The sequence below is a fragment of the Bison bison genome, unplaced genomic scaffold (genome assembly GCF_000754665.1).
Source record: "Bison bison bison isolate TAMUID 2011002044 unplaced genomic scaffold, Bison_UMD1.0 scf7180017864508, whole genome shotgun sequence".
NCBI classification, from domain to species: Eukaryota; Metazoa; Chordata; class Mammalia; order Artiodactyla; family Bovidae; genus Bison; species Bison bison.
The window spans coordinates 15113073-15133532 of record NW_011495064.1 but is presented as its reverse complement, the minus strand read 5'-3'; the positions used below and the strand labels follow the sequence as shown (position 1 = coordinate 15133532).

Genomic DNA, 20460 nt, shown 5'->3' with positions numbered 1-20460 from the left:
GTTAAAGTTGTTAGATGATAGAATCCACTGCAATCCAGGAGACTCTGGTTTGATTCCTGAGTTGGGAAGATCCCCTGGAGAAGGGATAGGTTACCCACTCCAGTATTCATGGGCTTCCTTGGTGGCTCAGACAGTAAAAAATCCTCCTGCGATGTGGGAGACCTGGATTTGGTCTCTGGGTCAGGAAGATCCCCTTGAGGAGGGCATGGCAACCCACTCCAGTATTTTTGCCTGAAGAATCCCCATGGACAAAGAAGTCTGGAGGGCAACAGTCCATGGGGTCACAAAGAATCAGACACGACTGAGCAACTAAGCACAGGTGATAGATAGATGTCCTGGTATTTTTGTTTATAATGATTTAGCTACTATATAACAATAATTGTTAGAGCTAAGAAGTGAACTCTTCCCCCAACCTGCAAATACATTAAGTTGTATAACCACAACTGATTCGCATTGTTGTACAGCAGAAACCAACACAACATTGTAAAACAATTGTATTACAATTGTTTATTGTATTGTATTATATTGTAAAACAATTGTATTATTGTATTGTTTTACAATAATTGTAAAACAATTATCCTCCAATTAAAAAAAATCAACAGACATGAGTAAAAAAAAAACTGAAAAAAAGAAGTTAGTTATACACAGAAAAAATTGTGTTATAATTTATATATATTAGTTGGTCAAGTGTAAAATCACAAAGTATGTATTAAATAGAAATTTAAAACCAGTTATCTGATCGATTAGTTTTTGTTGCCAGTGTTCAGTGTTGTTTGTTGGTGGTCAACATCCAAATCCCTCCCTTCTCTGATCTCCTTTCCAGGACTGCCCTGAAGAACATTCCCTTGCAGTTAGGGTTCTGGACATGATTTAGGTTCTTCCAGTGAGAGACACTCCCCTGAGGCTTAGAATATGAAAGGGAAATGGTCAGGCTACTTGTCCTGGTGGTGGCCATGTGAGGGCTCTGCAAAAGCAAGCCTTAGTAGCTGCCAGAACCTACTTTCCACTGTGTGTTCACCAGCTTCATGGGACATGTTAAAATGCTGATGGCGGTTTCTAGTCCTCTGCATAGCAGTTGCAGTGGTGTGACTATGAAGTCAATAATGAGGTGATTTTGAAGCCCAGTAGCAGTGTCTTGAATTTACTCCAGCCCCTTCCAACAATTTTTTAATTCCCTGCATGACAAATCTTTCTGCTAGAAATAATTCAAGTAGTTTCTATTTTCTGCACTAAACTGTGACTAACTTCCATCCCAGCATGTGCATGCACATACACACCCCCCGTGTAAATTTTAGTTCTTGTGGGATTATCAATGAAAGCTTCCTGGCCACAGCACGGTCACATGATGTACTCCGTGAAGGGTACATGATGTACCTTTGGAGAGTTTTTCTTCTAGGAACATGACTTAATCAGTGGTTGAATTCTTTTAGGAGAATGATCCCTTCATAGAGGAATCTACTTCTTATATTGCAAGAACTGCTGCTGCTGCTGCTGCTAAGTTGCTTCAGTCGTGTCCAACTCTGTGCGACCCCATAGATGGCAGCCCACCAGGCTCCCCCGTCCCTGGGATTCTCCAGGCAAGAACACTGGAGTGGGTTGCCATTTCCTTCTCCAATGCATGAAAGTGAAAAGTGAAAGTGAAGTCGTTCAGTCGTGTCGGACTCTGCGACCCCATGGACTGCAGCCTACCAGGCTCCTCCATCCATGGGATTTTCCAGGCAAGAGTACTGGAGTGGGTTGCCATTGCAAGAACTAAGGCATGGCTAAATGTAGAGCTGCTGAAATACCCTGCCTGAGAATGAAGCAGAAGAAAGCAGAGCTATTAGATGATGAGTGGGAGAGTCTAGTGATGATGTTTGGAACCTTGGATCCAGGGCTGAAGCTACCTTTGCCTGAAGCTACCTTTTGGACTTCCCAATACGAATATAAATATATAATATATATTTTTCTTGCTTAAGCTAGTTTGAGATTGGTTTCTATCACTTATATCTTAAAAACTACTGCTGATTATAGTATTATTATACCTATTTTACTAATGTAGAAAATCAGTCTCAGAAAGGTTATCAGATGCTCAAAGTAATACAACTCAATATTATGGTAGGGGAAAAAACTCATGTTTAGTTGCAAATCTATTATCTTAACAGTTATGCTATACTGCTTTTAAGGAATTCACATTATAACAGAAGAAATGGCCATGTGAACAGAAACTTGTGAGAACTGTGGTAAGTGATTTAATACAGATGCAGAAAGTACCATGAACACATGGAAGAGAGTAATTAATTCTTTCTGGGAAAGATAGGCAAGGTCAGTGTGAGCTAGGTTTGGAAGAATGCTTAGGAATTTTCCAAGCAGATAAGATGAATTTTGGTGTTACATAAATAAGAATTCCTGAATCTAAAAATTTAGATACTTCCAAGGTGGTTCCCTCTGTTTGTTTTAGCTCTTCTGTTATGACCCAGAAATCCCACTGCTGGGCATACACACTGAGTAAACCAGAATTGAAAGAGACATGTGTACCCCAATGTTAATCACAGCACTGTTTATAATAGCCAGGACATGGAAGCAACCTAGATGTCCATTAGCAGACGAATGGATAAGAAAGCTGTGGTACATATACACAATGGAGTATTACTCAGCCATTAAAAAGAATACATTTGAATCAATTCTAATGAGGGGGATGAAACTGGAGCCTATTATACAGAGTGAAGTAAGCCAGAAAGAAAAACACCAATACAGTATACTAACGCATATATATGGAATTTAGAAAGATGGTAACGATAACCCTTTATGCGAGACAGCAAAAGAGACACAGATGTATAGAACAGTCTTTTGGACTCTGTTGGAGAGGGAGAGGGTGGTATGATTTGGGAGAATGACATTGAAACATGTATAATATCATATGTGAAACGAATTGCCAGTCCAGGTTCAATGAATGATACAGGATGCTTGGGGCTGGTGCACTGGGACGACCCAGAGGGATGATATGGGGAGGGAGATGGGAGGGGGGTTCAGGATGGGGAACACATGTACACCCGTGGCAGATTCATGTCAATGTATGGCAAAACCATTACAATATTGTAAAGTAATTAGCCTCCAATTAAAATAAATAAATTTATATTAAAAAATAAAAGTTAGTGCAGGGGGAAAAAATAAAATGCACAACCTCTAAAATAAATAAATAAATAAATATTTAGATATTTATGCCATTCACTTTGGAGAAGGCAATGGCAACCCACTCCAGTACTCTTGCCTGGAAAATCCCATGGATGGAGGAGCCTGGTAGGCTGCAGTCCACGGGTTCGCTAAGAGTCGGACACGGCTGAGCAACTTCACTTTCACTTTTCACTTTCATGCATTGGAGAAGGAAATGGCAACCCACACCAGTGTTCTTGCCTGGAGAATCCCAGGGATGGGGAGCCTGGTGGGCTGCCGTCTATGGGGTTTCACAGAGTCGGACACGACTGAAGCAACTTAGCAGCAGCAGCAGCAGCCATTCACTTATTTGTATAATCTGCCTTTTTTTTTTTTTCAATTATTAATTAATTTTATTTTATTTTTAAACTTTACATAATTGTATTAGTTTTGCCAAATATCAAAATGAATCCACCACAGGTATACATGTGTTCCCCATCCTGAACCCTCCTCCCTCCTCCCTCCCCATACCATCCCTCTGGGTCGTCCCAGTGCACCAGCCCCAAGCATCCAGTATCGTGCATTGAACCTGGACTGGCATCTCGTTTCATACATGATATTTTACATGTTTCAATGCCATTCTCCCAAATCTTCCCACCCTCTCCCTCTCCCACAAAGTCCATAAGACTGTTCTATACATCAGTGTCTCTTTTGCTGTCTTGTATACAGGGTTATCGTTACCATCTTTATAATCTGCCTTTTAAAACTCCATTTCTCATAAAGCTCTATAATAACAACAAAAAATCAAAATATTAGTTTCATTGGTAAAGTTTCCTTGGAGAACACAACCTTGACCTGTAACCCTATTAGACTAACTAATACTTTTCTCTTGGATTGAACTGGCTTACCCAGAATAAGGTGGGGGAGCAAAAATACTTCAAGTCTTCCCTCTTTCAATTACAGTGCCAGAGCTTGTTTTTATAAGCAACATTCAGAAGAGAGAAGATTGCTAGTATTACAGTGGGGGCTGCTATGAAGACAAGAGACAGGACCCCAGACTGCATATGCATTTATCCTCCCCCAAATCTCACTCTCCTCCCTACTAGATACCTGATACCTAACATTTTGTGTGACTTTTTGGCTAATGTTTTTGAGATTCACCCACATTATTGTATATATGTTTCCTTTGCATTGATGAATAGTGGTCCAAAGTATAGCTATACCACAATTTTTTTTTAATTCATTCACCTGTTGGTGAGCATTTGAGTTGCTTCCAGTTTTGGCCTATAATGAACAATGTTGCTTTAAGCATTCAATTACATGTTTTGTGTGGACTTGTGTTTCCTTTCTTCTTGGGTAAATACTTAAATGAGAGGAATTACTGGATCACATGATAAATGTGTGTTTAACTTTATAAGGTACTATATACTGTTTTCCAAAGTGGTTGTGCTATTTCACACCTCAATGTGTGAGATTTCAAGTTGTTGCACATCCTTGTCAACACTTAGAACTTTCACTCTTTTAAATTGTAACCACTCTTGTGGGAATGTGGTAGTATCACATTGTGTTTTAGCTTACATCTTTCTGATGACTAATAATGTTGAGCATATTTTCATGTGTTTATTGGGTATTAGTAGATCTTCTTTGTGAAATGTCTATTAAAATATTTTGCCCATTTTAATTGTGCTTTATGTCATCTAATGATTGAATTGTAAAAGTTATTTACATACTCTGGATACAATTCCTTTGTTGAATATATGTGTGGTAAAAATGTTTTCCAAGTGTTTGGCTTGCCATTTAGTCTTCTTAACTGGATCTTTGGAAAAAGGAAAAAGTTTTTAAACTTGATGAAGTTGATATTTATAATTTTTCTTTTATACTTCACTTTTTAGAGTGTCTCGTTTAAGAAATCTTTATCTAACTCAATGTCACAAAGATTTTATGCTGTGTTCTCTTCTAGAATTTTATTAGTTTTAACTCAAACATTTAGATCTATAATCTATTTTAAAAGTTGATTTTCTATATAATATAAGGGAAGAGTTGAGGTTTATTTTTTCCATAGAAAGATCCAACTTTCCAGCACCATTTTCTCTATTGAATAGCTTTGGTAACTTTTGTTGAAAATCAAACTATAATACAAATATACAATATTTCAAACAGTATGTATGGGTGTTAAAATAGACAGACCAATGGAATGCAACAGCAGGCCCAGAAATAATCCTCTGTATATACAATCAACTGATATTTAGCAAGGGAGAGAGTACTCAATTGGTAAGGGACAGTCTCTTTAATAAGTGGTACTGGGAAAGCTGGAAATGCAGAAAAATTAAATTGGACACCTTTATTATACTACTCAAAAATTAACTTGCAGTGGGTTAAGGACTATAACATAAGACCTGATGCCATAATTCCTAAAAGAAAACAGGGAAGAAGCTTCTTGACATGAATCCTGGCAATTATTTTTTTTTGATATGACATCCAAAGCACAAGCAACAGAGAAAAAATTTAACAAATGGGACTACATCAAACAAAAAGTCTTCTGCACAGTAAAGGGACCAATCAACAAAATGAAGAAAACATATGGAATGGAGAAAATATATGCAGCTCATATATTGGGCAAGAGGTTAATATCCAAAATATATAAAGAACTCACACATCTTAATGATGATGACAACAGCAACAGACAACTCAATTAAAGAATGGACAGAGCAATCAAATAGAAATTTTTGCAAAAAGAAATACAAATGGCTAATAGACAAATGAGAACATGCTCAACATCACTAACCATCAAGGAAAAGAAAATCAAAACTATGATGAGATACGACCTCACACCTGCTAGAATGGTTATCATCAAGAAGAAAAGAGGTCATAAGTGTTGGCAAAGATGAGGAGAAAAGGGAACCCTTGTACACTGTTACTGGGAGTGTAAATTAAATTCAGCTACTATGGAAAACTGTATGGAGGTTCCTCAAAAATTAAAAACAGAACTGTCATAAGATCTAGCACTCCCACTTTGGGGTATATATACTAAAAGTGTGACACTGGATATCAAAAAGGTATCTGCATTCCTATGATTTTTACAGCATTATTTCTGTTTTATCAAATTTGGAAATATATCAGCCATGATTTCTTTGCCTACTTTTAATGTCCCCATCTGTCTCTCTTGTCCTTGTCTGTTACATTGTAGAGATTATGGGTTCTATTATTTTTCTCTTATGAATATCATTCCCTTTGTTTTAGATAGTGATTTCCTTGGTTGGGCTTGAACTTCAAACTTCATTTCTTCTGCCTCCATTCAGAACTTTTGTCTTCAGCTGAATTGCTTTGAGTCTGTTCTTCATGTGTGCAGATGCAGTAGACAGAATTTGTGAATTCCCTCTCTGGCTCTTTGCTTCCCAGGAATATGGTATGTTTTTTTCCCACATGTCCTCGTTGCTGCTCTGTAGACTCGTCAAATTGCACTTAGTCCAGGCTAAGAGTCTCATAGAGGAGGAAATTACGCCTATAGCTGTCCACATCCCCCTTCCGTGTGAACACAAACGCCCCATCAGTATCTGTCTGCTGCTGTTTGTTCTCCAGTAACTTCAGGTAGTTTTTCCTCTTAGGTTTTTATCATTGCTTTCTGCTGTGTGTGTGTGAATATTAGCCCATCATGATGTCTGGCAGCAAATCTCCTTATCTTCATTTTTGAAGGATATCTTCGTTGGATATGAAATTCTTGATTTAAAAAATTTTCTTTCCGCACTTTAAATGTCTTCTGGCCTGCGTGTTTTCTGAGAAATCTGTTGTACTTATTGCCTTTGTTCCTATATGTCCTTTCTTCTGGCTACTTTTAAGAGTTTCCCCTATATGACTGGTTCTCAGACATTTGATTATGATATACCTTGTGTGATTTGAGTGCATGTGTTCATCTTGGTTGAGGTTTATCAAGGTTCTTAAATCTGTAAGATGGAGTTCTAATCAAATCTGGAAAGTCTTCAAATATTGTTTCTTCAATTTTTTTCTGTCTCTCTTCTTTTTATGGGATTCTATTACATATATGTTAGACTTTTTGATATTGTCCCACAGGCCACCGAATCTCCATTTATTTCCTCCTCTCCCTACAACCCCAATATAGTTTTCTCTGTGTGCTTTCTTTTAGATAGTTTTTATTACAAAGTCTTCAAATTCATTAATCTTTTGTTGTGAAACATCTAACCTATGATCAATCACACCCAGGGAATTTTTCACTTCAAACTTTTTTCATTGTTATTAATATAAATTCCATTCTTATATTTTCCATTAATCTCATTATGCTCATTTAAGAAATCCTTAAGCATACTGAGTACACTTAAAATAGGTATTTTAGAGTATTTGTCTGTTAATCCAATATCTCTCATTGGTAGGTCTGTTTCTATTGACTGGTTTTCTTCTTGGTTATGTGACACACTCTTTTTGCTTCTTGACATATGTGTGGTGAAGAATTAAATTTATCCAAAGCGTGATCGAATCTTTATGCTAGCCACTTGTGGATAACCTCTAAACCCTTGGGATGAAGAATTTGGTTGGTCTTTCCCCATTTTGGAAAGTGGCCTCTAAATCCTTGGAGTTTCCTGAGTAATAGGAGTATCTTTGCTATTAATGGAGGCCCTAATAGTTTATACTAAGTAGATGACTCAGAATGAGGGCTGGCTATGCCAGAATGACCAACAGTGTGATTAGAGGGTTAGCATTTTGAGCCACATATCAGCCTGACCCCTGAGGAGCGAAGGAGGCTGCAAATTGAGTCCAGTCACCTGGCCAATGATTCAACTGATTGTGAATGAAACCTTAATAAAAAATATGGACACCAAAGCTTGGATGAGCTTTCTTGGTAGGCAAGACACTGCATATTGTTACACACTGCTGTACTGAGAAGGCAGTAGATCCTGACTCCATGGGGAGAGGACAAGAAAACTTCATGTTGAGACCCCCTCCCCCTGACATAATCTCTTCTTTTGACTGGTTCTGATTTATGTCTTCTGGCTATAGTAAAGCTGTAATCATCAATATAGTGCTTTCCTGAGTTCTGTGAGTTGCTCTAGTGAATTATTAAACCTGAAGGATTAGTGGGAACCCTCATATTTGTGGTGAGTTGTTCAGAAGTATTGTGGTCTGAAGACCCCTGAACTTACTTGTGTCTGAAGTGAGGGCAGTCTTGTGGAGGACTGTGTCCTAAACCTATGAAGTTTGGCTCAACTTGAGTAGCTGGAGTTGGAAGTCAACACAACATGTCTAGCAACTTGGGGGATGCTGAACATTGTGAAGTCTACACTGTTACCTGTCTGTTTTCACTATCTTCCTTTAAAGAGGGTTCAGTTCAGTTCAGTTGCTCAGTCGTGTCCGACTCTTTGCGACCCCATGAATTGCTGCATGCCAGGCCTCCCTGTCCATCACCATCTCCTGGAGTTCACTCAAACTCATGTCCATTGAGTCGGTGATGCCATCCAGCCATCTCATCCTCTGTCGTCCCCTTTTCCTCCTGCCCCCAATCCCTCCCAGCATCAGAGTCTTTTCCAATGAGTCAACTGTTCGCATGAGGTGGACAAAGTACTGGAGTTTCAGCTTTAGCATCATTCCTTCCAAAGAACACCCAGGGCTGATCTCCTTCAGAATGGACTGGCTGGATCTCCTTGCAGTCCAAGGGACTCTCAAGAGTCTTCTCCAACACCACAAGTCAAAAGCATCAATTCTTCAACACTCAGCTTTCTTCACAGTCCAACTCTCTCATCCATACATGACTACTGGAAAAACCATAGCCTTGACTAGATGGACCTTTGTTGGCAAAGTAATGTCTCTGCTTTTCAATATGCTATCTAGGTTGGTCATAACTTTTCTTCCAAGGAGTAAGCGTCTGTTGGACCTTGTTAAATTACTTGTGACTCATCTTGATCTTTTTGGGGAAGTGATTTAACATTTTGTTAGGAATGTGGTCTTCACTTTAAAAATAAATTAATTCTATCACTAAAGCATGACCTTCTGGGATCACTGCTGAATTTTCCAGGTGATTTCTCTTTCTTTCTCTGACACACACACCAGCCATACCCCAATTGCCTCTTACATCAAGCTCTCATACTCTGGACCATTATTCCCCTGTCCTAATCACCCCAGTGCCAGGTACCAGACAACTAGAATTAGCCCCTCCAATCAAGAGCACATGGAAAATATTTAAACTAGCCAATCCTAAACCTACTTACCTAACCCTGTCCTTTCCTTCCTGCAGAAACCACAATAAAAGATCTTGTCCACATTTTCCTCTCACTCCCTCTGCCTCCTGACTGATCCTGATTCTCCCCTGTGTGGTGTTGTGTGGCTTGCTGTGTCTCCCAATTCTAGGGGTCTGTGAGTATAAACTTCCTTCATGATGGTCATTTCCGTGTCTGCCGGGTTAAAAGAAATCTTCAGTACCACTAAAACACACAAAAAGTAAATGCTGTATGACTATGTAAGTTTCAAAAGCTGGCATAAATAATTATGGTGATACAAGTCAGGGTGGTGGTTATTCTGAGGGGGGATGTGAGGAGGCCTGAGGGGAGCTTCTGCTATGCTAGTAATCAATTTCCTGATTTAGGTGCTGGTTGCAAGAATGTATTCAGGCTGTGCAAATCAATCAAGTTGTCTATTTCTAATTTAGGCACTTTATGCATGTAATATGGAGCAGTTACATCATTGGTTCCACTCTGCCTCTCCCCATATCCCTGTCCTTTGCAGTGTAACTGCAATACTCTCCTACTCTGACCTTGGAATCCATCATGTGACTTGATCTGGACAATAGAACAAGTAGAAAGTAAGAGTGTACTAGCTTTTGGCCTGAGCCTCAAGAGGTCTTGTGTGTTTCTTGTCGTTTTATGCTTCTGTTATTGAGATTGTATAGATGTGATGGGGCTAGCTCACTCATGCTAGGACGAGAGCCATGTGGAACAGAGCTGTCTCAGCTAAGGTTCTCCATCCAAACCCAGCCTGGAGCAGGCCTCTCTCAGTTGCAACACAGATGAATGAGTGAGCATAGTTAAGATCAGCCTAGCTTAGCCTAGAACACCTGACCTCCATCGGACTCCCACATGCATGATCTGAAGATAATTGACTTCTTACAACAGTTTGTTATGCAGCAGAAGCTGACTGATACAGTAGTGGAAAAAGATGATGAGGACCAAAATTGGGCAAAGCTGTAAGAGGGAGAATTGAGACAGGAGAAATTTCATTAAAAAAAAAAGTATTCCATCCAATTGGGTTTGAAATGTCACATTACCTATTATCCTGATATGGTATGGTACCAAGAAATCTAGTTTCCCAGTCTGCAAGCCAGCCTCCAGGGAGGCTCCAGCTATACTGAACAGACAAGAGGAAACTGAGAACACACAGGGAGGATCTGGGTGTGGATGGAGGAGAGTGGAGGGGAAGATAAATGAGTTTATTTTCGGGTAGGGTGGAATTTGAGGTCTCTGAAGGAAGTCCAAGTGGAGTTGTCCAGCAAGGAGGAAATGCAGATGAGAAGCTCCAGTCTTTGCTGGAGATCTAGGTTTGAGTCTTCTAAACTAGAAGGTAGTAAATGAGGAATCTGGAACTGGATCTGGAAAGCCAATGCAGACACAACTCTAGGTAGCTGTGAGAGCTGACGTCTGGTCACTCCATGGAGAGTGCTTCAGGTATAATGGGTGCTTCAGGTATAATCACCTACATGGTGATCAACTGAAACTGCAGCATATTTACAATTTAATTTTTAACCTAACAGGAAAGTGATAAACACCTCTTCAGCAAGTAGAGGGCTCCTTGTCACATTAAAGCATTACCATACACCAGGAATCAGGAAACAGCCTCAAACTGAGCAGTTGAAACACTGTGTACCTTTCACTGGAATACCTGGTAGGAAATGGCAGGAGTGGATGGAGAAATATGAATGGGGCTCCTGAAAGGCAGTTAGTGGGCGCAAAGGGAGAAGGATTAAGAAAGCACCCAAGAAAGTGGATAGAGGGAAAAGGAAAGATTGGGGTGGAGCCTGAAGTAGGGACAAGAGGAGAAAATTAATAGGGATGAAGCAATCAAGGCAGGTGGGACAAGAAGACAAGAAGATAAACAGTAGGTGGGAAGAGGAGGCCACCCTGGGTGGAGGAAACTGGGTTAAAGAAAGAAGAGGAAAAAAGGGGCACAAAGCAGATGAAGAATGCAGTCAAGGAAGCCTGGGTATGGAATCAGAGATGGGAAAAAGATATATTTTTATTTTTTGACCATGCCCAGTGGCATGCTGGATTTAGTTTCCCAACCAGGGATCAAAGTCTTGTCCCCTGCAATGCAACTGCACAGTCCTAACCACTGGACCCCCAGGAAATTCTCAGAGAAGGGAAGAAGAAACAGATAATGAAGGAAAGGGTGAAGGATGAGAGAAGCGCGGCAAACAGAAGGGAGATAGGGAAAGAAATGCGTCTTAGGAGTTCAGAGCGCAGTTGCCCTTCGAATGGGAACATTATGTGGAACTCGATTCATCCATGTTAGATGAGAGACTAGCCTCTTTCATGCAGAAAGACCGCGGAGGCAGTAGGGATGGGGAGAGGCTGGTAACTCGCTGGGGGCAAGACGGTGCGGAAGGGTCACTAACCAAGGAACGCGGCTCCGGGATTCAGAAAGCCTGGGGGATGCAGGAAGTGCCCGGATGCTGGGCCCAGAGTCGAAGGAAGGATGCAGGGCTGAGTGGAAGCAGGAGAAGAGCGAAGGAGCACACGGAACAGGACGGGCTGGGGAGACCCTGGTGCTGATGGTCAGTGGGTGGGGGTTGCGTGGCGACCACACAGTGTGTTACGGCCGCAGAATCACCCTGGCTAAATCGTACCTGTGCTTTTCTCTTATTTCCTAGTCTCAGAAGTTGCAACTTCAGAGGTCGATGGGTGAAGAACAAATCTTCGAAGGGCGCTGAGAAGGGTGGCAGGCGATGGAGAGGGAGCGCGCGCGGGCGAAGGCGCTAATATGGGCTAATGGAAGGGCCCGGGACACGACGTTGGCTCCACGAAAGCCTTCGTCCATTCTCCGTCTGGCTGCTTCCAAAGTGCCAGCCTTGCGAAAGGGGCATCGCTGCGAGCCTAGCCAGGGCTGACCGCACCGGGATGGGAGGTAGGATGCAGGGGCGGGAGTCAAGGCCGAAGGGGCGGACGCGGGGTGGCGTCTAGCTCTCCATAAAGGGACCGTGGGGGCCTCGCTCTCTTCTGCGCTGCTAGCGGCCACTGGCAGGGAACACGGCGCAATGTCTGTTCGCTGCCAGCAGAGTCCGGTGCTTGCAGGCAGTGCCACTTTGGCCGCCCTGGGGGCACTGGTCCTGTACCTCGCGGAGCCCTCCGGCTACGGGAAGTACTCGGAGAACTTGATGCCGGTGGCTATCCGTCTGCCCGCCCGCGCCGCCTGGTTCCTGCAGGAGCTGCCCTCCTTCGCGGTGCCCGCGGGGATACTCGCCGGGCAGCCCAGCTCTCTCCGGGGTCCGCCTGCGACTGTGCTTCTGGGCCTCTTCTGCGCACATTACTTTCACAGGTAGCGTTTTCCTTTGAGGGCGCGGAGTGGAGCGCACCTCCAGGCTCCCGGCGTCCAGGAGCGCAGCGCGCGGGGCGCCTGGAGGATCGCAGGGGGGAGGTGCGGGCGGCTGTAAGGAGCGTGGAGTGCCGGGCCAGGGGAGCATCTGACAGCGCCGGGGCTGCGGGCGGGACGCAGACTAGTGGAGAAGCGATCGCGGGCAGACGCCGCCTGCGCTCTCCACGGCTCCGAGCGCTTCTCAGGTCTGCTTCGAATCCTTTGACTTCGCTGGGGGAAGAGCGGGGCGGGAGGCGACTGGAAAGCTGTTGGCCCAGCGGTAACCTCTCCGATTCCGCGCGATCCCGTGTCACCTGTGGCGTCTTGCCCATCTCCCCTTCTCATTCCTTCTTCACCTTTTCTTTACAGGGTGCGGGGCGGCTGGTTTTGAGGTCTTGAGGGAGCCCAAGTATTGGCATGTAGCTCAGAGGCTCTGGATCAACTTATCTCGGCAGGGAGATGGGCAGAGCCAAACTTAAATGATGGGAAAGAGAATGCAATGGGAACCCCCGGGCCTGAGGAAGAGTCCCACTTCTCCTGGCCCACGGAAAAGGGACCGCGCTCACCACCAACTCGTTTCATGTTCCCCTGGTACATAAGTGTTAATGAGTTGAAGTTAACTTAGAGCCCAAATGCTCTTCTGAATGAAAAAAATCCCAAGTTCAGGAGAAATTTGCCTTCTGGTCTGAGACGGAAAGAAGGAAAGAAACCAAGGGATTTCAGAATTTGGAGAAAGACTGCTCAAAAGAGACTCATAGGGGAAGGAACAAGCGCTTGATTCAGTTGCCCACCATGCCTAGTCATTTGCCACCTGCAGTCCCATTTAGCCCAGTCGTAACCTTGTGAGATATGCATTTACTGTGCCCATTTTATAGACAAAGGAACTGAGGCTGTTTAAGGTTAAGTGGCTGAATGAAGATGATACAGCTAGTGCCCAGCCAAATTAAAATCTAAGCCTGCGAAACTCCGTGGCTCAAGACCTTCCCACCATGTTAAACGGGTAGATACTCTGCAAGGAGAAAACAATTCATAGACAGAGAAAAGTTGCCAAACCAAACCAAGAACTGGAACAGAAGCACAGCCTTTTTTGAATAGAGAATTTATGGGATCAAAAAATCAAGGAAATCAAGGAAATCTAGGCATTAGGGTAAACAATTTGTCTCAAAGCTGAAAGGCATCATCCTCTCTCATAATGTATCATGAGGGGAAAGTGATGCCTCATTTTGGGAAAAGGAAGTGTCGAATAACAAGTTTTAAACTGTCTTTTCTTATAACCTCTTCTTATCCTCTGGATCTTTTTTATGGGTTAAGATTTGATATTTATGCAATTTTAACTGAATTCTCACTCTTTTAATAATTATTGCCAAGCAACCATTTTATAAATGGTTGTCCTTTCTGGATTTTATTTTACCCAGATTTGAGTTGTTTAATTTACACAGAAAGAAAGACATTAGATGCAGAAGGTTAGAGACCAGCTTTTGATTTCGCTTGTTTTCTGAAAGCATATTTAACAGAAAAAATGTGATTTTTATCAGAAAGTTACTTTTAGCACCATAAACAATATTTTTATGAGTTCATTTCATCTTGCAGTAAAGATTAGTGTTTTCTGACAATCCTTTTAACAAAGAATTTTAGACTTGTTTTTAAAGCCAAAAAGTACTTTTCCTTAATAAATTATGACAAGTACATTAAAAGAACCAAGGAAGTAATTACACATAAAATGAATATCGACATACTGTTCATCTTATTCAGGGGAAATTTAAAATGTAAGTAAAGGATCTGGGGACTAAGTCTGCCTGCAGGAAAATTCCCACTGAAAACACAACTTTGGGTGAATGAGTTGTCCCTAAGGAATGAAGATGTGATGTTTTGTACATCATTCCCCTTGTGTGAACTCTTTGTTTGAGTCTGCTGGACTATTGAATCTGTTATCATTTTGAGTGCTTACAAGGGGTTACTCCAAACACTATTTGAGTTATCTATAATCCTCATACCAGCCCATTAAGGAAGTTCTATTATCACCTCCATTTTCCAGGTGGGAAACTGGGGCCAAAAAAATGATTAAATAACTTGCCCAAGGTCATACAGTAACCAGGGACCTAGGATTTAGATCCATGGAGTTTGAATCCAGATCTCAGGCTCTTAGCTACCACGATAAACTGTTTTATATTTGTTCTTGCTGTCTTGTTCTTGCCCTTTAAAAAACTATGTTTAGGTTTAAAGTTATTTTTTAAGTTATAAAAATAATGAATGTTTACTATAGAAATTATGGAAAGTACAAAAGTAGAAAAATTGCGATAATTTCAGCACCTGAGTACATTAACTGTTAATGTTTTGGGACATTTCCATCAAGGCTTTAATTTTTATTGGTAGATTTTTACACATGCTTGCTATATTGAATATATATAGATTTTAGTTCTACCTGAGTACTGTTCATAATAAAAATTTCCCACATTATCATAGAATCTTTGTAAATATCATCTTAGTGGTTGCTTGTTATTTCACTTATCCTAAAAACAATAATTTACCTATCCATTAATTTATAGTTTTTGAAATAATTTAAATAATTTTTTTAATTAAATGGGACAATTTGTCTTTTTGCCTAGCCTAGGCTAAATAAGGCTATGATGTACATTTTTGCATCTAATATTTTTTCAGAAGTCAGGACCATTCTCTTAGCCAGGATTCCCAGAAGTGGTTCAAAGATATGAGCATTTTGGCTTTAAGTTTTAGAAGTCATTTGGGTTGATAGTGAGGGCACATTAAAAAAAAAAAAAGCTCCAGACTGCCTTGGTTTTATCCTGTCCTGTACCTAGCTGTGACACAGAGAATATGATGGAGGGAGAAGTGTTCACAAGAAGGCTGGTTTATCTGTGGCTTAGACTCTTCTGCAAAATGTCCTTTGGGGACTATTCAGAAAGCAATATGTCCCATAGGATAGAAGGTGAAACTCTTTGTACATTTCTCCATACAAGGATGACATACTAGAATGTGAATTTCACAAGGGCATAGGTGTTTGTCTCATTTGTTTAGGTTGTGTCTTGGTGTAGAAAGTGCCAGTACATAGCTGGTACTCACTAAAATTTGTTGAATGCGTGAATGAACTCTTCTTCTGACATCAGTAAAGGCAGTCAGAAATGTGGGAGAGCAAGCAATTACTTAGGAATCATTGCTGAGATTGCATGGCTAGGTCAACTCAGATCATTCTCTTCCCTTCACAATCTATTGTTGTAGATATTTGGATGGTTTAGCTACGTGGAAATGACTGCTGTGTAAGCATGTTGCCTAATCCCATGTCTAAAGTTGTTTAAAGTCAGAATTTTCTCACCTCTTGTTGACCTTGATTGTAGCCTGGAACGATACTTTACCCCTACTCCCTGATTGATCATTTTCTCAACTTGCCATGGTGTTCCATGCAATAGTCATCACACCACCTAAGCCTGGGGGAAGCTGAAGTTTTTTCAAGACTTGGGTGTGACCTTGGTGCTTAGATGAAAAAGAAAAATCTCTTTTCAAAAAAAGGTGACCATTTTGTAAAAAGTTGATGGCAGTTTGACCTTCCATGAGGCACATCCAGAAGCAGAGGGTAATGCACACATTAGAATCTATTTGAATTTGAAGAGAACTTTTCTGTAGTTTAGATGTTGAAACTAATGATGTTTTCTATTCAGCCAAGTACAACGATGGCTTCAGTAAGAGGTCTTTTTGCTTGATTGCTCAGTTCATCCTCCAGAGCATGAATCCTCCATCCTTCAAGACTCAGATCATCACTTCCTCCAAGAAGCCTTCTCTGAGTCCTTTCTCCTTTTGTAAATCAAGATGTGGTACCATTCCTTGGGCTTTCATAGCAGCCAGGGTGGCCTTCCATGAGGCACTTCACACACTTGATCATAATTCTCTGTTTTAAAGAAATGTCACATCTGTCCAGGCTCCTCATTTTATAGAAGCAGACCACCACAGAGTTTAGTCAATTAGGGGCAAAGAAGGGACTGGAACTTGAGTCTCCTGTGCCCTGTCAGTGCTTCTCCAATCTCATGACCTGCATAGGTCTCAAATATTCAGAAGTAATCAAACCTTGTGAAGGAAATTAGTTATTGGCTGAAATCAGAACGATGATTAATGTGGACATTGGAAATCATCTTAACAAATCTCTCTTCTTACACACTGAGCAGAAAGGCCCGCGTGGAATAAACTGAATTCCTGTGGTCAATTAATCATGTGTTAAGGACATTCATGAGGCATAATTTGGATCAATTAAGATTAACTGAGAGATTCTTTAAAATGGGGGATCTTTAAAAGCAAGCTTTTTCTGTATAAAAGCTAGATAGTAGCTATTTTAGGCTTTGCAGTCATACAATCTCTGCTAGAGTAGGTACTCAACTCTGCGATTGTAGCATGAAAACACAGACAGTATGTAGAGAAGTGAGTGTGGTAATGTTCTAGTAAAACTTTATTTACAAAAACAGGTAGTGGGCTGTATTTGGGCTGTGGGTCATATTTTGCCAGTCCTTCCTTAAGAAAACCATGAGTAGCATAGCTTTACATTTAGTTCTCTGTTAAATTCTATCATAAAATTGTGTTAAATCCTGTATAAAAGCAGTGGACATGGTCTAGGAAAATTCTGCTACCTTTTAATAGGAATTTGGTAGTAAATCTCATTTTCTGAGGATTCCTGGGTTCTGAGTCTTTTATTTGAACCTTTGTGGGAAATAGTAAGAGTCTTGGAGTTTACATTCTAAATGGGATGACCTCATAAGCACATCTGAAACATACACAGCTATGTTTGCCAGAGATGTAAACAAGTTTTAGAGATCTTGACCACTTTTACCACATTGAAGAAGGGACCAACTCCTTACTCATTTAAAGTCTAACTTAATGTCACTTAAAAAGAACAATCATGATAAGGAAACGGTGATCCCTGTTGGTGAAGTGATGTGTATGAAGTTACATGGTGAGGAAGGGGCAGAGTGGGGCTTGAACTTGGGTCTCCCAATTCTTTATCAGAGTTCCACGTGCTCAGAACTGTGCTAGGCCCTAGGGAGAACACACAAAAGAAGTACAATAGCTGGTCCTTGCCCTCCAGGAGGAAGGCCGGAAAACACATCATGGTGTGTCTGACGCTCCATCTGGTGTGAAAGCTTGGTGGTAGCAATGTCAGTGTGAGAGGTCCAGGACAGGTGGGAAAACGCAAATTAAGCGACATGTGGACCATGGTCACGCTACTGAATGTGCTGAGGTCTCTGGTGCCTGTCTGAGTGTGCAGATGGGTGAGTGGGTTTTGAGGAAGCCCGATAAATAATGACACCCCTCTTCCCCACCCAAGTTCATAATCAACTAAGAGACCCAGGAATGAGGCAACTAGAGACAAATTACCACCCTTATTAGTGGTAAAGCTGGTTTGGGGCAACATAGTTTTCATTTTGGATCCTAACACTGCCCCTCAGAAACACTCAGCAACAACGATGGCTGAATACCACAGGCCTTACGCAGTACTGCCTGTTCTGGAAAGACAGCAGATTGAGAGAAGGCCTGAGCTGCAAACATTCCTTGAGAGGTCCTGCTTTCAAATTTATCATTTATTCCTCCTTTCCTGAGGGGAAATACGTGAGGGGGAGTGGAAAGGCCAGGAGGGATACTCAACTGAAGGGCTCTCAGTAAGCACGAGGGCAACAAGAATGTTTTCTGTTACCAGATAGACCATGAAAATTGTCTACCTATTGATTTTTGCCAGAGCCTGGCAACTTGGTCCTGGAATCTGGAGCACTTCCCATTTTGCTTTTTGACTCCTTGCCACATATGGCAATGGGGATATCAAAGGCTGGATTCAAGATGTTGAAAAAGTTGCTGCACTCAACCCAACAGCCTTTGAGGAGACTCAGCTTAGCATAGGAGCTCTAAAGTTTAAAACCCTCTGAACTGGGGCCAGCAGTGCAATTTGCCTTCCCTTTGGTTATGGAAGGGGGATAAAGGAGGGAGAAACCAACATTTATTGAGCTCCGGGTGTTCCTGGAATTATGTTGTGTGTTTTATATCAGTTATCTCATTTTGTCCTTGAAACAATTGCTGTTATTAATGTGGTTTCACAAATAACTGCGCTCTGCCTGATTGTGGTGATTGGTGGGAGTGAAGGGGAGTGATGAGCAAGCACTTAGCTGGTCCTCAAATGATGGTCTATTCCCAGCTTTGTGAGTGGGAATGAGGCGTTCAGTCAGGGAAAGGGGGCTGTTTGGTAGCCTAGGACTTAAAATTGCCCTATGCGCCATGTGTGCTCCATCTTAGAATACTTCTCCTCTTTTTAATATCAAATCTCTCTTTTATCATGCCATAATATCTGATCCTACTATCCAAGCCTTAAATCAGTTCTTGACCATTTTCAAGATTCTCCCGTTATACTTACTTCATGTTGTCAAGGCTGATCCTAAAAGTTACTGTGAAGAAAGTAAGGCCATTTGCTTTTGACAGTTTTCCTATTTGACAATGAAAAATCCCAAATCCTTTTCTGCATGCATTCTTTGTTTCTCGCTGCTGCCTCTATCTGTCCTCTTTCAACAGCAGCGCTTGGTCTCACTTCAGTCTCCCAGTGAGTGTTCTTTACTTACTAAAAGTTCCCTATCTGATAAACAAATCTAAATACTAGTGTGTTAGGTCCTTTGTTTTCTTGTTATTGAATTTTGAAAATTCTTATATATCCTAGATACAAGTTCTTTACCAAATACGTGCTTTGCAATTAGTTTCTCCTGGTCTGCATGAGTTATCTTTTTTCATTCTCTTAACTGTATCTTTTGAAAAACAGAGGTTTTTAATTTTGATGAAGTCCAGTTTTTCTATTTCTTTTCATGCAATTAGATCTAAGAAACCTTTATCTAGTCTAAGGTCACATAGATTTTCTCTTATTTTCTTATAAAATATTTATTGCTTCAGGTTCTACATTTTTGTCTATGACCTATTTTGAGTTAATTTTTAGATAGGGTTAGAAATATGGATCAAAATTCTTTCTTTTACATATGGATAGCCCATTGTTCCAGTACCAGTTGTTAAAAATACTTTTCTTTCTCTAATGAAATTGCTCCTGCACCTCATGATATGAACAGATACTTTACTAAAGAAAGCATATGAATGGCAAATAAAAACAGGGAAAGATGCTCAACATCATTAGTCATTCAGTTCAGTTCAGTTCAGTCACTCAGTCGTGTCCGATTGTTTGCAACCCCATGGACTGCGGCACACCAGGCCTCCCTGTCCATTGCTAGCTCCCGGAGTTTACTCAAACTCATGTCCTTTGAGTTGGTAATGCCATCCACCCATCTTGTCCTCTGTGGTCCCCTTTTCCTCCTGCCTTCAATTTTTCCCAGCATCAGAGTCTTTTCCAGTGATTCAGTTCTTTGCATCAGGTGGCCAAAATATTGGAGTTTCAGCTCTAGCATCAGTCCTTCCAATGAATGTTCAGGACTGATTTCCTTTAGGATGGACTGGTTGGATCTCCTTGCAGTCCAAGGGACTCTCCAGAGTCTTCTCTGACACCACAGTTCAAAAGCATCAATTCTTCAGTGCTCAGCTTTCTTTATAGTCCAACTCTCACATCCATACACACATACATACACATACAATCTCACATCTCACATCACGTAATGTGATCTCATATCACATTAGTCATTCAGTTCAGTTCAGTTCAGTCGCTCAGTCGTGTCCGACTCTTTGCAACCCCATGAATCGTAGCACGCCAGGCCTCCCTGTCCATCACCATCTCCTGGAGTTCACTCA

At 41.3% G+C, this 20460-nt stretch overlaps 1 protein-coding gene across 5 annotated transcripts in view; it reads left to right on the top strand.

Moving 5' to 3' along the window:
• The first annotated feature begins 12331 nt into the window (after positions 1–12331).
• SRD5A2 (steroid-5-alpha-reductase, alpha polypeptide 2 (3-oxo-5 alpha-steroid delta 4-dehydrogenase alpha 2)) overlaps positions 12332–20460 on the top strand; it is a 49643-nt gene continuing 41514 nt past the window's right edge. For all 5 annotated transcript variants that reach the window (XR_824317.1, XM_010829808.1, XM_010829805.1 and 2 more), the window contains exon 1: positions 12332–12663. Coding sequence is in view for 4 of the 5 variants with exons in the window: in XM_010829808.1 (XP_010828110.1) it covers positions 12383–12663 (281 nt within the window). In the remaining variant the exon portion in view is untranslated. The remainder of the gene's footprint in view (positions 12664–20460) is intronic.